The following is a 17,510-nucleotide window of genomic DNA, read 5'->3' as shown; positions in this document are numbered from 1 at the left end:
CTTATCGAGGTTGAGCCAGGCTGAGCTTTGGAGAACTTATCGAGCTCGAGCCAGGCTGAGTGTTATCTCTGCTTCGGTTTCTTTCACACTTGTGATGACCAGAGAGCTTACCTGCAGCCTAGTTCTCACACGGTTTGGCTGCAGGAATCCTTATATCAGATTGCTCATGTCCGTGACAAGACATCCCGTCCGATTTCTTATATTGTGCAGAAGTGCAAGTGTGGTACTTTAAAGTGTTGTTGTGTTGTGATATCTTCGACCAATATCTGTAGCTGTGAGGGTTTAATACTATCCTAAGGAAAATTTCTGGCATTCTCTCTCCCGTAAAAACATATTTGATCAAACTCTAGACATATGTTCTCTTTGGTGGACTCTAAGTTACATGCTTTCACAATAAGTTTACACTAAAAGTATGGAAGAACGTAAATACAATTAAAACGGTTGTAAATGTGAATACAACGAACCAAAATTCATACAACTAACAGGGCAAACCAGAAAAACAATATTCAGCATATGCATTATTCAAAAAAAAAAAAGGAATACAACCAAACCACGCTAATTTTCAACAGATCTGAGCAAAATCAAATAGATTCTCGCCTCAGATCCTGTGTTTGTAGATACAAACTAAGGAAGACTCCAGCATACTTTGAAATCCCATAGTAAGCTTTGCATCAAGGAAGTGACAACCAATGCCAAGAGAAAATAACAATAATGATGTGATACATGTTTTATTATACACAACTAGCCAACTACCACTAAGATCTGTCTCAAGCACAATCCTCTATTAACAATCTCAATCTCTATAATTGCCAGAGAAGTGCTCTTATTTTTGTGACCAGCCACTACAAGCTTCAAAAGTCAAAAAACAACAACAACAAAAATCTTGGGAGAAACGAGACCAAAGATATAGCCAGCTACAGCCTTATGATAGCAACCAGGTAATGAACTTTGCAGCTTATTCTGGCCACTCAGATTGCCGACTACTAGTTCATTCACTTGCCCAATAAAATGGAAGAATCAATCAGCTTTGCAATAACCTTGTATCCCTAAATTGATCAAAGAATAAGAGGCTGTACAATTCTAATAAGCGTAGCTGTGGGCAAAATGAATCGAAGATTCCTATCAAAGAACATCACCAACACGTATTCTTACAGGCAAGGGTCTAGCAATCAGACCATCCATCACCCAGCCACCATTTGAACCATCATGCTTGACATGTCTAAACTCCCTCTGAACATAATCCAGTGATGCTTCAAGCCTTCCACCTGGTCTACACTCGGAGGCAACATTGAATGGTTTGAAACCCATATATTTCTCTAACCAGTACAGATAGTTAACATGGAATACAGATTTGAGCATGTCTTCTGGGGAAGATCCTTCTTTAAGAACAACCTACAAATGACAGGTGATATGTTAATTAATTACTATAACAGAATCAAAGTTAGGAAATAGTTGCATCAAGATGAACTCACACAAAATTTCCCCTTGTAATCAGTAAGAAGGTATTGCTCGTTTTTGTACAAATCAAACAGTGCATATGCATCTTCCTTGTTCTCAATTATTTCACTAAGCTTAGAACCCAATTGTAACCGTCGATAGATTGTATCTGCAGCATCTTTTGCTTCTGCTGACAAAATCTCACTTTGCTGGCAAACAAATCAAAGAAACCAAAGATAGTGAGAAATTAAATTAAATAAAGCAGGAAAACGTTCTTCGAATCAAATGCCTACAATTAAATTACATTACTATTGTCAACAAAAAGAACTAGTTAAGTAATTATAACTAACTCCAACAAGAAAAACCACGATTATATACTTAGACATGACCGATCACATGTAGACCATGTGTCCTAACTTTATTTCCTAAAAAGAAAGGTCAGCGATGAATAGTAAGAAGTATGCTTGACTTACTTTAAGTTGAGCACCCATTGATGAATTCGGAAAAAGCGGCTCCTCATCGTTAACCTCTTTGACTGAAGGAACTTGTCCACTTAATAAATATTCACTAAATACCAAACCTACAGAAATTAATTATCGAGCAAATGCTTAAAGACATCCTTGAACACTGTTGAATGCCAAAGAAAAACATTACACAGACACGTGCTTGAGCTAATACGTATAAATGTATGCTAGCATACTTGTTAGACATGTAAAAAGGAGAAAACGCAATGTGCCATTAAACCAAAAATATGTGAGTAGCAGAAAATAATGCTATCTATGGGAAGCATCATAAGAAGCCATATTTAATCTAACGCTAAAATTTATAGTAAATTCATCAAGAGGCCGAAATTTATACCTTAGAAAATCTACATTTTCCTCCAACACTGGGTGTACACAAACCAAACACATTAACATTCTTCATGAAAGATTCTCACATACAATGGAGATAAGAATGTACTTTGTGTGTTATTTTCAAATAAAACCATCAACTGACAGTCACTGTTAAGCTGTTACCTCATTCTAAACATTTATATTCCATATTTCAGAAAAGATGTGATAACCTCAGCAGAATAATCGCAAGCAATTCTACTAGACTCATTAGTAGATTTCCCAGCTCTTTGCACATCTTATAGACAAAGAATTCCAGCTAAAATATTTTATTGGGTTTTTATCTTTTATGCCACTAGTTGTGTCCCACTACTCAGTTTTGCCACCAGGAGTTACAACTGCTCAAAAATGCCATCGCTGCGTTAGACACATGCTCAGAAGTGCCACTAGACACCATTACTGTCAGCTCAAATCCCGTTTACCATGTTATATGACCAAACCACCCATGGACTAACATGTCAGCTCTCCCTCTATCTCACTACGATAAAGTGTGGGTCCCACTTGATCCCCAATAGTGTTCTCATTTTCCTACAAAATTATTCGGTTGCTTACACCTGACAAGTGAGGCCCACACTTATGCTGTGTTTGGTTCAGCTTTTGTTTCCAACTTCTGCTTTGAAAAGCTAAAAGCTAACCAAAGAGGTAAATGTTCAAAACAGCTGTTGAGAATCTATAGCTTCTTCCTACAAAATTATTCGGTTGCTTACTCCTGACAAGTGAGGCCCACACTTAGGCTGTGTTTGGTTCAGCTTTTGTTTCCAACTTCTGCTTTGAAAAGCTAAAAGCTAACCAAAGGGGTAAATGTTCAAAACAGCTTTTGAGAATCTATAGCTTCTTCCTAGTGTAAATTTCAAAGCTGGGGGTACCCCAACTTTCCAACTTTTAGCTTTTACACAGCAGCTTTTCCACAGCAGCTTTTCAACAGCAGATTTTTCAGAATCTGCAGCTCAACCAAACACAGCCTTAGCATTGTGAGATAGAGAGAGTTGACATGCGGGTCTAGGGGTATTCTGGTCATATAACATGGTCAACAGGTTTGACCTGACAATAACGATATCTAATGGCATTTTTGAGCAAACATCTAATGGAATGATGGAATTTTTGAGTTGTTGTGACTTCTAATGGCAAAACTGAGCAGTGGGACACAGCTAGTGGCATAAATGATAAAAACCCTATTTTATTTGGTCAGTTCCTCCTAGCTACGATCTTCGAACTTGTACCAAAGATCTATCCTGCTACAAATTTGCATGCAGGTCTCCTGGATGTTCTTGAAATATAAATATGTATTCTTGTATTTTTTAAAGCATTTTATATTTTAAAAATAACTTCTATTTTAAAATGTACTTAGTCACATTGATGAAAACAACATGTCTAAAAGGAGCAACATCATGGTACTACCTCCTTTCCGGTTTATAAGGCTTGCGCGTATTCCTAGGTTGATAAATAGGCCATCGTAATACAAGTTATATATCACAAAAAATATGTCATTAAAACCTTCAAACCGTCTACTTTCTAATGGTATAATTTTTAGACTATACAACTCATTTTATCTTGATCAAATTATAAATCTAGGGATATGTGCAAGCCTTATAATCTGGAAAGGAGGTAGTATACATCAGGCAGTCATATTCCTATCGTTTATCAACTTGTCAAGATTGGCCGGTTTATGCTGCCACTGCCGGACTGAATTTTGGTTTGTCCTCCTCTTCCATGAGAATCACTTGCCTTGAAATTGACAAATTTGCATAAAATACAATGTCGCAAATTAAATTTCAATATTTGCCAAAAATATGGACATTAAATTAACTGTGGATCTTTGCCTAGTTCAATTTAGTCATGACATTTTTATCCATCACGAATATACTGATTTATCTACCTAGCCATTTTAAGTTTTAGTCACAGAAAGATGTTCCATTGGAGGATTCAGGGCTAGGATGGCAGCAGATGAGAAAGCAAACTTACTTGCACGGTAAGGATTCAGTGTCCTCAGCTGAATTGATTGATAAGACTTAAGGTTGCAATACATGTGAACTACAGTAACACCAGCAAATGAAATAAGAGCCAGTGGTACTGATGAGCCAATTTGGTTAGCTAAGGCTATCCCAAGCATTATGCCAACAAACTTGCTAACCATTCCCTGAGCTTCACCCTTTGCAATGACCTGAAACATAACTCAACTGATTTCAGTCACTCAGGTGAAAATATGAAGTGAGACAGATACCGCTTCGAGTATTGTCAACTCCCTCCGTCCCAAAATAAGTGTCTTAACTTTAGCAAAACTTTGTACTAAAGTTAGTATAAAGTTGAGACACTTATTTTGGGACGGAGGGAGTACATTCTAGTATCTTAAGAGGTAAAGGTCATACGGGTAGTTCCTTTATGATATAAAAATGGCAGAAGTGCATCCAAGAAAGAAAATAGTACTACCCAGTTGTACTGATGCTACTGCAAGGTGGGATTGACAACTCTCTGCTAACCAAACAATATCAAAAAATATGCATGTGCACACCATACAATGTTGGATGTGAGCCCATGTTCCATCCGGCCCTTAAGGCCCAGGCACGGTCCAGTGACCTAGAAGAGGAGCCAGACCATGTCTGGTCAGATGCGCCTCTCCACACCAGAAACAACAGCACGAGGTGCGTTCCTCTCTCTATCAACATGGTATCTGACCAGCGGGAAGACAGGGTGAGCGGCTGGAAGCGGAGTGCGAGGCAGCGCGGCCGGCTCGGGCGAGAAGAAGATGCGGGAGCTTGCAGCAAGGAAGCGGCGGGTCTGGGCGCAGAGCTGCTGATGCGTGGTGCGTGCTACTCTGCTGCTTGCTGGAGTTGCTGCTGCGTGTATGCGTGTGCGCTGATTGTAGATTTAAAATAGTGGAGAAGAAGTAGTGCTGCTGTTTGAAGAGAAGGAGGCTGCCACTGCTTGCTGCTGAGCTGCTGGAGTTTGTGCTAGTTGAGAAGAAGAGGGAGTGTGACTGGAGCTGCTGCTGCTGCTGGGCTGCTGGAGTTGGTGGCTACCTTCATGGTGCTAGCGTGCCTAGAAGAAAGGTTCTCACAGCTGAGTGGCTGCTGATTGCAGAGGAAGGAGGCAGCACTGGAGGTAGCACAGCTAGGAGAAGAAGAGGTGGGGGCAGTCATGGGGACTGAACTTACCGCTGCCATAGAGAAACTTGCGCAACTCATGGCTGCGAAGGCTGCCGAGGGGCCAACTCCTCCAGGTAGCAGAATATTGTGCCTCAAGCAGATCAGGGGTTCAAGCTTGAGCTCATGCAAAATGATGCCAAGCTGAACGGTGTGAACAACTACCTGAGCTGGTCGAGGCAGGCAATATGTGGATGAAGATGGCGACTTGCATTCGTAAGGTGCCCTATGGAGTTTGCAGTGTCCCGGGAAAGTAGAAACGAAGTTAAAGATACATGGTGGTGGAACGATGATATCCAAAAGGCTATTAAGGAGAAGAAAGATTGTTTCAGACTCCTTTACTCATGGATTTTGAGTCGCACGACTAGTCATGACTCAGCTAAGTGTTGACTCGAGTCGCGACTAGTCGACGAGTCGCAAAAAAATGTCGACTCAACTTAGTGTCGACTCGAGTCGCGAGTCACAACTAGTCGCAGCTGCAGGCTCGACTTTTCCGAGTCACTACCCCAGAGCGATTCGGATGAGTCGCGACTCGAAAACCATGCCTTTACTTGGATAGGAGTGTAGACAACATAGAGAAGTGAAAGGTGGCAAAAAAGACCGCAAAACGAACCGTGAGTGATGCAAGGGATCGGGCGTATGAGGACCTCTATCAACGCTTAGACACGAAGGAAGGCGAAAGGGACATCTATAAGATGGCCAAGATCCGAGAGAGGAAGACGAGGGATGGCAACCAAGTCAAATGCATCAAGGACGAAGCAGACCAACTCTTGGTGAAGGACGAGGAGATTAAGCATAGATGGCAGGAGTACTTCTACAAGTTGTTCAATGGGGAGAACTGAGAGCTCTACCATTGAATTGGACGACTCCTTTGATGATACCATCACGCGTTTTGTGCGGCAAATCCAGGAGTATGAGGTCAAGAGGGCTTGAAAAAGGATGAAAGGAGGCAGGGCAATGAGCCCTGATTGTATCCCCGTTGAGGTGTGGAGAGGCCTAGGATACATAGCAATGGTATGGCTAACTAAGCTTTTCAACCTCATTTTTCGAGCAAACAAGACGCCAGAAGAATGGAGTATATTAGTACCAATCTTCAAGAACAAGGGGGGTGTTCAAATTTGTACTGATTACCATGGAATTAAGCTGATGAGCCATACAATGAAGCTATGGGAGAGTCATTGAGCCCGCTTAAGAAGAATGACAAGCGTGACCAAAAATCAGTTTGGTTTCATGCCTGGGAGGTCAACCATGGAAGCCATTTTCTTGGTAAGACAATTTATGGAGATACAGGAAGCAAAAGAAGGACCTGCATATAGTATTCATTGACTTGGAGAAGGCCTATTGTAAGATACCACGGAATGTCATGTGGTGGTCCTTGGAGAAACACAAAGTCCAAATAAAGTACATTACCCTCATCAAAGACATGTACGATAATGTTGTGACAAGTGGTCGAACAAGTGATGGTCACACTAATAATTTTTAGATTAAAATAGGACTGCACCAGGGGTCGGCTTTGAGCCCTTATCTTTTTTGCTTTGGTGATGCATGAGGTCACAAGGGATATAGAAGGAGATATCTCATGGTGTATGCTCTTTACGGATGATGTGGTGCTAGTCGATGGTAGTTGGACGAGGGTTCATAAAAAGTAGCTATGAAGGCAAACCTTGGAATCAAAAGGTTCTAGGCTTAGTAGAACTAAAACTAAGTACGTGCAGTGCGGTTTCAGTACTACTAGGCACGAGGAGGAGGAGGTTAGCCTTGATGGGCAGGTGGTGGCTCAGAAGGACACCTTTCGATATTTGGGGTCAATGATGCACAAGGATGGGGATATCGATGAAGATGTGAACCATCGAATCAAAGCCTGATGGATAAAGTGGCGCCAAGCTTCAGGCGTTCTCTCTAACAAGAGAGTGCCACAAAAGCTAAAAGGCAGGCTCCATAGGACGGCGATTCGACCCACAATGTTGTATGGCACCAAGTGTTGGCCGACTAAAAGACGACACGTTCAATGGTTAGGTGTAGCAGAGATGCGCATGTTGAGATGGATGTGTGGCCATACAAGAAAGGACCGGGTCTGGAATGATATACGGGATAGAGATGGAGTAGCAGCACCGATTGAAGAGAAGCTTGTCCAACATCGTCTGAGATGGTTTGGGCATATTCAGCACAGGCCTCCATAAGCTCCAATGCATAGCGGGCGGCTAAAGCGTGCTGATAATGTCAAGAGAAGTCGGGGTAGACCAAACTTGACATGTGGCGAGTCCCTAAAGAGAGATGTGAGTACCACCAAAGAACTAGCCATGTACCCCGGCTTGTCTGGGACTAAAGGCTTTGTTGTTGTGTTCTTGATCCAAGTGAGATCAGCAGGCAGGACTGCAGGAGTACCCCCAGCCAGACTTAATTTTCTTTTTGACTTGACTTGAACCTTTCGTACTGCTAGTTGTATGGTGCGGTTGCTTTATAATATAAAGGGGGGACCCTTTTTCGTCAATTTGAATCCTTTTATGGTGAAAAACTTGGTCAAGGTGTCTTGCTTGAAAACTTGACCAGTAGTAGCATACGGGTGTAATTGCAACAGTCGCTTTTAGTAACTCATGTGGCTCTTGCGATACAAGCATCAACTTCCACCAGCGATGTGCAGGTTGGCAACGAAAAAGGATGGTAGTGTGCCAAGGTGGACAGTAAAGCAAGAGGGGCATAAACGGAAGCATGCACCAACTCAGATTGGTAGTGTGCCATGGTGGACACTAGAGCAGCAGGGCAGCTAAAGGTGTATTGACCGAAGCGAGGTGATGGTGTTGCACATCAAGGGGAGCAACTAGATAAGCCACTGCCGAAACAACAGGGTAGTACTTATGTGATTTCCATCTCCTCTGACGGGGATCGGGCTGAAAGGTCAACTAAAGGGAAAATTGCTTTGAGGAGAACTACTCGAGTAACAGCAAGGATACTAGAGAAATGATATGGGTTCAATGACAATGATATTGGAAATTATGTTTCCAATGAAGCATTATCTTCTTTTTAGTTTGTGTCAATGTCGACTGACTGGAAGAATGCAAAGCATGGCTCAAAGTAACAGGTAGCCATGGTGAAGGAGTTGGAGGTTGTGTGTTGAACAAGGCATGGGTACTAACCATTGTTTTTAAGGTGTCCCTAAGGCGTCGCTCTAGGCATCAGGGCGCCCCCAGGTCGTAAGGCGTCGGCCCTGCCTTACGTGCATGCCTAAGGCGTCCGCCTTAGTCCCTAAGGCGTCCCTAAGGCGTCCCTTCAGCCGCCTTAGTCAACTGAAGACGCCTTAGACAGGACTGGAAGCTTAGGCGGGAAACACAGCTCTAAGAGGGAAGAAAAGGGCGGGAAACAGAGTTTGGGCGCCAACAGTTGCTAGCAGGGAGAGAGAGAGCGCTCTATCCAGTTTCTGTTTCCCCCCCCCCACCCCCACCTCTGGCGGCTGGATCTGAGCTTCTCCCCCTACTCTCCGGCAGCTTCTCCCCCTTCTCTCCGGCAGATCCTTCTCTCCCTCCTCTCCTGCAGTTCCTCCTCCCCCTCCTCTCCGGCAGCTTCTCCCCCCTCCTCTCCTGTAGTTCCTCCTCCCCCTCCTCTCCTGCAGTTCCTCTCCTCCTCCCCCTCCTCTCCAGGACAGAAGCAGCAAGCAACCAGCACCTCTCCTGAAGCTAAAACTCTCTAAGGCGTCGCGCCTTGCCTTATGCCTTAGCGCTTAGGCAGCGAGCCCCCCCCCCCCCCCCCAGCGCCTTGCCTTGCCTTACCGCCTTAAAAACAATGGTACTAACACCACTTCCAACGGGGAAGAAGGCAGTCAGCTACAAGTGGGTATCCACAGTGAAGCAGAATGCAGAATGGAAGGTTGGAAGGTACAAAGCAAGGCTTGTGGCGAGGGGGTATAGCCAGACATACAGCATCGACTACGATGAGACCATTGCTCTAGTAGCAAAGATGAACATTGTGGGGGTTCTGATCTCCTGTGCAGCAAATTTCGGGTGGCCTTTACACCAACTTGATGTGAAGAATGCGTTCTTGCATAGGGACTTGCAGGAGGAAGTATACATGGAGATTTCATCTAGGTTCTTCTGAGACAACTGACAAGGTATGCAGGCTGAAGAAAGCCCTTTATGGGTTGAAGCAGTTTTCAAGAGCTTGGTTTGACAAGTTTAGACGGGCGGTGTGTGATATGGACAGTGCAATGGTTATCATACATTGTTTTATACACTCTAAAGGGAAAATGAGGAAGGGGACTCTTGGCGCAACCGTGAAGTTGTTGCCTTGTGACCATGAGGTCACGGGTTCGAGGGTTCAAGTCTTGGAAACAACCTCTTGCAAAAATGTAGGGAAAGGCTGCATACTACTCCCTCCATTCCTTTATGTAAGGTGTATAATTTTTTACACGGTGATCAAGGCACATAATTATAGAGGTGTTAGGACAAAATTACCCTTGACAAATTTATTGGCTAGTGGCAAGTAAATCAATGAGTCAACGATTGGTGACCAGCCAATCAGGTGAGCTGGATAAAAAAAATGTCAACAATTGGTGGGAAGATTGTTGTGCTTGTGTTATACACACCCAGACATTGCATTGGCAACAAGTGTTGTAAGCACATATATGCATGAGCCTAGAAGTGAACATCTTGGGACAGTACATAGAATCTTGAGATACTTGAAGGGTTCTCCCAGGAAAGGACTGATATACAAGAGTCATGGACACCTTGTCGTGGATGGTTATTGTGATGCTGGTTGGGCTAGTTGTCTGGATGGCAAGAGATCAACTTCAAGCCATTGTGTTTTTGTAGGAGGAAATCTAGTGTCTTGGAGAGCAAGAAACAACCAATTATTTCCAAATCGACTACAGAGGTTGAATACAGAGCCATGCCTCAAGGATTGAGTTGTTTGCTATGGACAAGGAATCTATTTGAAGAGCTAAAGATTTTGAGGACCAGTTGTATGAATGTATGGTGCAACAAGAAGTCGGCAATTAGCATAGCAAACAACCCATTTCAAAATGATAGAACCAAACGTGCGGAGATTGACAGATTCTTTATGAAGGAAAAACTGGATGCTGGGATTATCTCTTCTTTCTCTCGTATAAAAATCTGAGTTGGTGATGATGGTGTGTCTGCCATCCAGCCATTCAAGCCATTCGATCTGCATCCAACGTGTACGAGACAAGATGGGGCCTTTTTTACAAAAAAAAGGCGCCCGCCACCCGTCTCACATTTGCAATCAAACCCTTGGTCTCTTCGTCCAGCCCCACCCATCCCTGACCTCACCCAAAATAGAGTCATGGAATCAATCCATCTCAAAAAGGGGAAATCCGTGGAATCGAGCTGGCTGCAGTGTCGCATGCCTTACCATTGACGAAGCCGGTGTTTGCAAGGAGGACGACACATGGCACATCATTTCCCGATAGTAGTCTAGGTTAGTGAGCTCTCAATCATTTTTTTTTTCTCTTCTGCTTTTCATGTGTTCTGTACACTGGAACCTACTCCCTCTATACCTAAATACTTGTAGTTGAGGAGAACTAGTCACAAATATAAGATGTTTTAACGGAGGTGTAGTATATTGTAGTGCGAGTATGTACATGCAACACTTTTTGAACCTGTATGCACTCTCTTATGTATGCTTGTTTTGTATCAAAGTATTTTTTGTTTGTGTTTTCTTTTTTCATGTCAGTTCTTTTGGCCAGTTGCTGATTGTGATATTTTTATGGGCCAATAATACAGTTAGCAAACTGTTTTAGCAATATTTAGTGTTGACTGATCAGTGATCACACTTCCGGCATTGCAGAATGCTATGCTTCAAGATAAAATTATGTGATGTGATACAAAGTGGTTGGTAATGCTACAAGATCAATTTATTTGAGATGTCATTTACCAGTATATTTTAACATGTGTGGCATGTTGCAACGTATAATGCTCATGGAACTGGAGAGATGATAATGTGTAACATGGGCGGGTGACGGAACAGGAAACATACTAACGGGTTGTGCCGATCGAACTGGAGCTGAAGGATGAAATTTTTTGGAACAACTTTTGATATCGGCTCTTGGCTATATAGTAGTCAAGATAAGAGTATGTGAGCTTAGGAGCTTAGGGCAACAGATCCCTCCCTCCCTCCCTCTCTCTTATTTCATAAGTTAAAGTGTGTAGGTTTCCTTACGCGTGGCTTCACTTATCCCATATGATCCAAACTCTTTGTCCCACAATCCGATATGGACAAGCTAACAAACAAACTTGAGATGAGATCCTAAACCTAACCCAAATGCTAAAAGATGCTTTTCTATGAAACAAAATATATCAAATGTGAAATGAACCAAGAGATAGCAGGCATCCTGTGCTACAGTAACTCTTTTGAGGGCCAATTGCTATGACACTGTGAGGCATCAGCTTACATACGACAATCTAATGGTCTGAGGGCTGATACATTAAAAGAAACATTTACATAGACAAGTCAAAACAAGTGTTCGATGAAAATTGTTCAAAAAGAAAAGGATATGGACTTCACCTCAGCAAAGTTTCTCTGGACAGCAAAGCCAGCAAAGAAACAACTTCTTGTGGCAGCCTACACATAAAAATGGTAGAAGTTGTTAATCAAAAGAGGGTTTCTAGGACTAAATTAATAGCATCAGCTTATTAGGAAATAAAACATAGTATGTTATATAGTATATAAATGAATGTCACTACTATTCATGTGATACTAACACTTGGGCACAAATAACAAATGCAGACACAATAGTATGTTATATAGTATATAACATTGCACAATAATTATTTATTTCACTTAATTTGACCACGCAGATAAATGGCGAGTAAATGCTCCAATCATATAATTTAGTATGCAATTCGGCACTATTATAAACGGAAGTAACTTGTTCAGGATGCCAAGTTTGAGACGTGGATAGGAACAGTAGTAGTAATATTATGTAATGCTGGGTATGCCTATTTATTTCGCTCAATTTGACCGGACGGATAAATGGCCCAAGCACATACAGTGATACACCACCATAAAATTATTTGGTAGGCAGTTAGAGTGTTAGACACTATTACAGATGGCACATAATTGTTAGAAACATCAGCAAGTAACTAAGTATGTGCAGACACAATATAGCATTGTTTTTCCTCTCAATGGCTAATTGTCAAGAAAGACATAGACTGTTAGATGGATCAGGAAGTAAGCAAAAAATAAAGTAGATTCTTTCATCAGACAGTAGGGAAGAAAGGTCTGTGTGTGAAATGCTACAAGAAATGACGGCTAACGGATGCATATCTTTCCTACTTATAAAGGTTGGAGTTGATGGTGAGTTCACATGTAGGACCAACAACCTTCACCAATAAACAAATGCACCCCTACCCACATTGAGAATAGCAAACCTTCCATGAACATAAATAAACAAATGTATTTGTGCTCACATGTGGGACCAAACACAAATAAACAATACACTACTATTCATGTGAGACTAACACTTGGGCACAAATAACAAATGCAGAAATGCGACTCCAACTCAATACAATGCTCTTGTTTTTGTTTTTGTTTTTTCCCAGCCAAGTTATTTCAGTTTTATATCACAGAACAAGAGAGTGAACAGATTGTAATTCGAAAACGATGATAGACCTTATCCTCCTACCTGATCCACAACCTTGTGCAGTACCATTGTCTATTCTCATATGTTTCAACATTCGAAATGTTGTGTTTGTAAAGGACCATGGTCACTTAAGATTCTCCAATGCGTGACACGTGAACTTTTGTAGTATTTTTTATCTTTCTAATAGTGAACCGCGAGCAAATTCCGCATGGCGCCACCGTATTTTGATAATTTCCTAAGCCAGTGACCTAACTCCTCGTATTTTATAGTTACGTAGCAACGCACGGGGGGCATTGTGCTAGTAAATATACTAAATATTTAAAGAGTCTTGATTTTTACAAACGGCGATGCTATCACATCGAACCTGGAACAAAATAATCCTTTAGATATCTATATCTATATATATATCTTTTTACTAATAAAGGGAGGTGATATTCTTGGTTTGGTTTGGCCATTAGATTTTTTCGCCCTTCATTCGGTTGGGCCGAGGATGGGCATTCGTATAGTACTATAGTACGCCAAAAAAACTTCTGCGTGGGATGGACTCGAACTCGTGATGGCAGACAACAATGCAACGTCAGTTGCCAACTTGGCAAGCCAACTCTTGCGAACAATTCCAGGTTGTATCCTATGTAAACATAACCTCGAATGAATTATATATGGAACCAAATTCACATCTAGCCTTAGGGATATATCAGGCTAGCTTCCCCCGGTTTAGGCCTCCGCCCGAGCTACTAGAGTTTCACGCGTGCCTGACACGGACTTCAGTCGAACAGCCCTCCTCTTTGCCATAAATAGCTCCCAAGCCCTCGATCGAAAGTCCGCCCGACTCAATCGCTATCTCAAGTTCCGCTCGAAATTGACCCATCCGAAGGTTCCGACCTAGTCACCACTGACTTTGCTGGAAGGTTTTGATGACGACGAACGGTTCCAATCCGGTTGTTCCCATTTTTTTGTAGGTCGCTCTACATGGTATTTTTCACGGTTTGTTTCCTAGTTGGATTCTTCAACTCCAATCCGAGTTCCTGCAGATCTCATCTCATGTTTGATGCCATGGAGCTGGACGAGGTTTCGACGGTATGGCAGCACAGCCTTCACATCGGCCTCGTGCTCTCCTTTCTGCCTCGACATCTTCCCCATCGTCCCGAGCTCAACTTCCTAGACACGCCTCCTCCGCGTCTAGAGAGTCATCGCCTCGCTTTCCTGTGACCGGCCCAGGTTCCCTCAAGCTCCTCCCGTCTCGCCTCACTCCCCTCCGGCCATCGTTGAATTCGCCCAAGTTAAAGCAACGAGGCTGGGGAACAGCCACTTGTATGGGCGGTGGGTGGGCTCGGACCTGGAGGCAGCAAATGTGGTGGTGTTTGTCGTACGACGTGCACACTGGAGCCATGTTGGACTACATCAGTGGCGCGGGTCCTCGATTGGTCGTCAGCGGCGGCATGCGGCTCAAAGACTCGGCTACATCCTTTATGGGTAAACTTCTACGCAGTTTGTTCCTAGGCAACGGAGGGGTGCATCGCTAATCAATCTGATAATTACTTATAAAGTGTGATACTCTAAGGAGCTAATGGATAGGCTTGAAGATTCCTTGCATGATACGTGCATGTAGGTGAAGGCCAAGGAGAACATGGCTGCACGGCGAGATGGGTGAAAAACTAAAGCATGGTTGCCCCTTTGCATTGACTTCTTATCTGACAGGCAATATGCGAGCATGTTCCTTACATGACCACCAATATTGTCTAGAGAGCCGACCAAAGGACACGATACTCCGTTGGCCACAGGTATATATGATATGAACATGGGGTGTGGCACGCCACCTGTTTGATGCTTTACAACTGAAGATGTTTGATGCTTTGTTTTGTTGACTGTAATTTTCAGTGACTTGCATCAATGGTGCTGCTTCAGGAGCTACTTCTCATAAAAGATACAGAGGGTTTGCTTGGTATTTAGTACTCCCTCCGCTCCTAAATATAAGTCCTTTTAGAGATTTCAATATGGACTACATATGAAGAAAAATGACTGAATCTACACTCTAAAATACGTCTATATACATCCGTATGTAGTTTATATTGAAATATATATAAAGACTTATATTTAGGAACAGAGGGAGTAGTTTATAATAATGGGTCCACAATTTTCTGTATCCTGAACAGCAATATCACTTCTTTGTATCACTAAGTACTTTATGCTCATGCTTATGAACAGAGTCATATGTGGCACTGGAGGTGGCCAAAGGACGTGGTATAGAAGTCAATATGTGAGTGAATCATATGTGAGCAACACACACCATTCAAGAGTAACAAGTAGGCTAATGAAGAGGGATAATGCAGTCTCTTCTACATCTGTCTTGGTCCGAATGCAAATCAGGAATAGAGGGAATAGTACAAAAATTTTAAACGTGAATATCACATTTCAGTATAGCAAAAGGCTAGAATTGACCCACATACTGTTGTAGAAATTAGACTGTTTACGTAGTATGAGAAATATGCAATATTATGTACTCCCTCCGTTCCTAAATATAAGTCTTTTTAGAGATTACACTATTGAACTAGATACGGATGTATATAGACATATTTTAGAGTGTAGATTCACTCATTTTGTTCCGTATTTAGTCCCCTATTGGAATGTGTAATAAGACTTATATTTAGGAACAGAGGAAGTATAAATTGCCAGAAGAAATGCTTGTTCAAAGCATGTGGAATCAGTTGTTTATTTACATGTGCATACTGGTTCTAAAGAGATAGTTGTGTAGTCTTAGTTTGTGATAAAGGTTAATAGCATGTTCTAGACAGTAAAATTTACTCAGTCACCACTTTTATGAGCAGTTGTGTTCGCGGATCTAGATTGAATTGGATGGAGAAAATAGGGTGATGGTTTACCCAGTGCAATGCACAGGTTAGGAACATTGTAATTCTGATAATTTGATAACCCATACAAGAAGTAACAGTCCTGACCTGTATCAGAGCAGCTGCTGATCGGCCAGCTCCAGCGGCTGCACCAATGGGAACAAACAGGTGAGGAAACACCGGAGTCAAAATCTCCAGCCCATAAGCTGTGTTTTCCAGAAGATCTGCAAACAGCCGCCATCCCTTGGGGTTCACATCAAAATGTCGCCCAAATTTCGACAACAGTATCTTGCTCAAGTAGCCAAGCCCATCTTTCAGCACCCAATTCACTGCGGCGGCCGTAGGAATCGCTCCTTTACCCAAACCAACTGCATACAGCAACGCCTGCAGAATACAGTTCACCGGATAGAAATACTAAATTTTACCTGGCGGACTCTAGAATTGCACATATATAACTATCACACGCGTTTACGAAAGATACCTGCGTAGAGAGCACGCCGCTGATCTGGCTAGCAACACCTTGCACGCCCCGCCACAGCGAGTAGTGCAGGTAGTCGCTGCTCACGCTGTGCGGGTATCCATCAGGCAGCAGCAACTGAAGAGCAACATCTGTGCATCGCCGCCATGACCGTTCAAGTTGCCTCCGCAGTTCGGCAAAATTAGCAGGGCCGGCCCCCGTCTTTTCAATCCCCTCTTCTTGCTTCCGCTTATCGTCTCCCGCAACGAGGTATGAAGTTCCGGTCGGGTTGGGTACGAGCAGCGTACGCGCACTGCCCCTCACCTCCCAGACGCCACCGCCGGTTGCTCCGAGGGCATCCGCGAGGGCGGATGGGATGGAAGCGAAGGCGTCGGACTGGAGGAGCAAGAACAAGAGGAAGAGCTCGGGATGGAGGGACTGAAGCCACCGTCGCCACCCGTCTCCGGGCTTGTCGGGAGGGTCTCCTCTCCCGCCTTGCCACCAACCCCCTCCTCCTCCGCCACCCCCACCCCCACCATGGAAATTGCCATCTCCGAATCCGCCGGAACCGGAGGTCGCGAGCGGCGGAAGGCGGAGATTGGCGGTGAGGCGCGGGAGGTGGCGGAAGCGGCTAGCGGTGGTGGGGCGCGAGGATGGTGGGATGGCGGCGACGACACGAGGAGGCGGGGGGAGAGGGGAAGTGAGAAGGAGGATGAGAGATTGAGACGAGGACATCAAGGAAGAATGGTTTGGTGAGAGGCGGGGTTGGGACGACGAGGCGGAGGTGTCTAGGAGGGAACAGAGAGGCGGCCGGCGCCGGCGGCTTGGAGTTCTCAAGCATGGGACCCGTCCAATAAGGGTGGCTTCGCACAGGCAAGTGACTGGGCCGCCGCCGCTAGCGAAGCGACTGCGCTGGCCCAGTTAACCAGCTCGTTTCTTTTTCCCTCTTTATTTACTTATTTTCCTTTTCTTTTTTTGTCTTATTCTTTATTTTCTTTTGTGTTTCTCATTCTCTTTTTTCTAAAAGGTTCTCTGTTTTTATTTTTCTAAAATTTCAGCAACATAATCAGCTTTTGTATTTACAAACAAAAATTATAAATGGAATTATTTTTGAATTTCTCAAGAATTTTTATAAACATAAAATGTTTT

The 17,510-nt window shown here is 43.3% G+C and overlaps 1 protein-coding gene across 1 annotated transcript; it reads right to left on the bottom strand.

Annotated features, from left to right (window-relative positions):
• Positions 1 to 642: 642 nt before the first annotated feature.
• On the bottom strand, positions 643 to 17,182 carry LOC123426414 (protein root UVB sensitive 1, chloroplastic). Its single transcript, XM_045110251.1, has 7 exons — positions 16,386 to 17,182; positions 16,013 to 16,288; positions 11,981 to 12,037; positions 4,290 to 4,488; positions 1,911 to 2,017; positions 1,473 to 1,646; positions 643 to 1,392 (listed from the first exon to the last, which is right to left on the bottom strand). The coding sequence occupies exons 1-7, from the start codon at positions 17,094 to 17,096 to the stop codon at positions 1,123 to 1,125; spliced, it is 1,794 nt and encodes a 597-aa protein (XP_044966186.1). The 5' UTR covers positions 17,097 to 17,182; the 3' UTR covers positions 643 to 1,122.
• Between the last annotated feature and the right edge of the window lie 328 nt (positions 17,183 to 17,510).

Source organism: Hordeum vulgare, chromosome 2H (genome assembly GCF_904849725.1).
Source record: "Hordeum vulgare subsp. vulgare chromosome 2H, MorexV3_pseudomolecules_assembly, whole genome shotgun sequence".
NCBI lineage: Eukaryota > Viridiplantae > Streptophyta > Magnoliopsida > Poales > Poaceae > Hordeum > Hordeum vulgare.
Note: the sequence above shows the minus strand (reverse complement) of the source record. Positions and strands in the feature narration are given on the sequence as shown.

Excerpts from the sequence above, each read along its gene's own strand:
- LOC123426414 (XM_045110251.1), bottom strand. The coding sequence starts at position 17,096 with ATGTCCTCGTCTCAATCTCTCATCCTCCTTCTCACTTCCCCTCTCCCC. Across the intron at positions 16,289-16,385 it reads GCGGCGTGCTCTCTACGCAG|GCGTTGCTGTATGCAGTTGG; the intron begins GTATCTTTCGTA and ends TGTATTCTGCAG. Across the intron at positions 1,393-1,472 it reads ATTACAAGGGGAAATTTTGT|GTTGTTCTTAAAGAAGGATC; the intron begins GTGAGTTCATCT and ends TGTCATTTGTAG.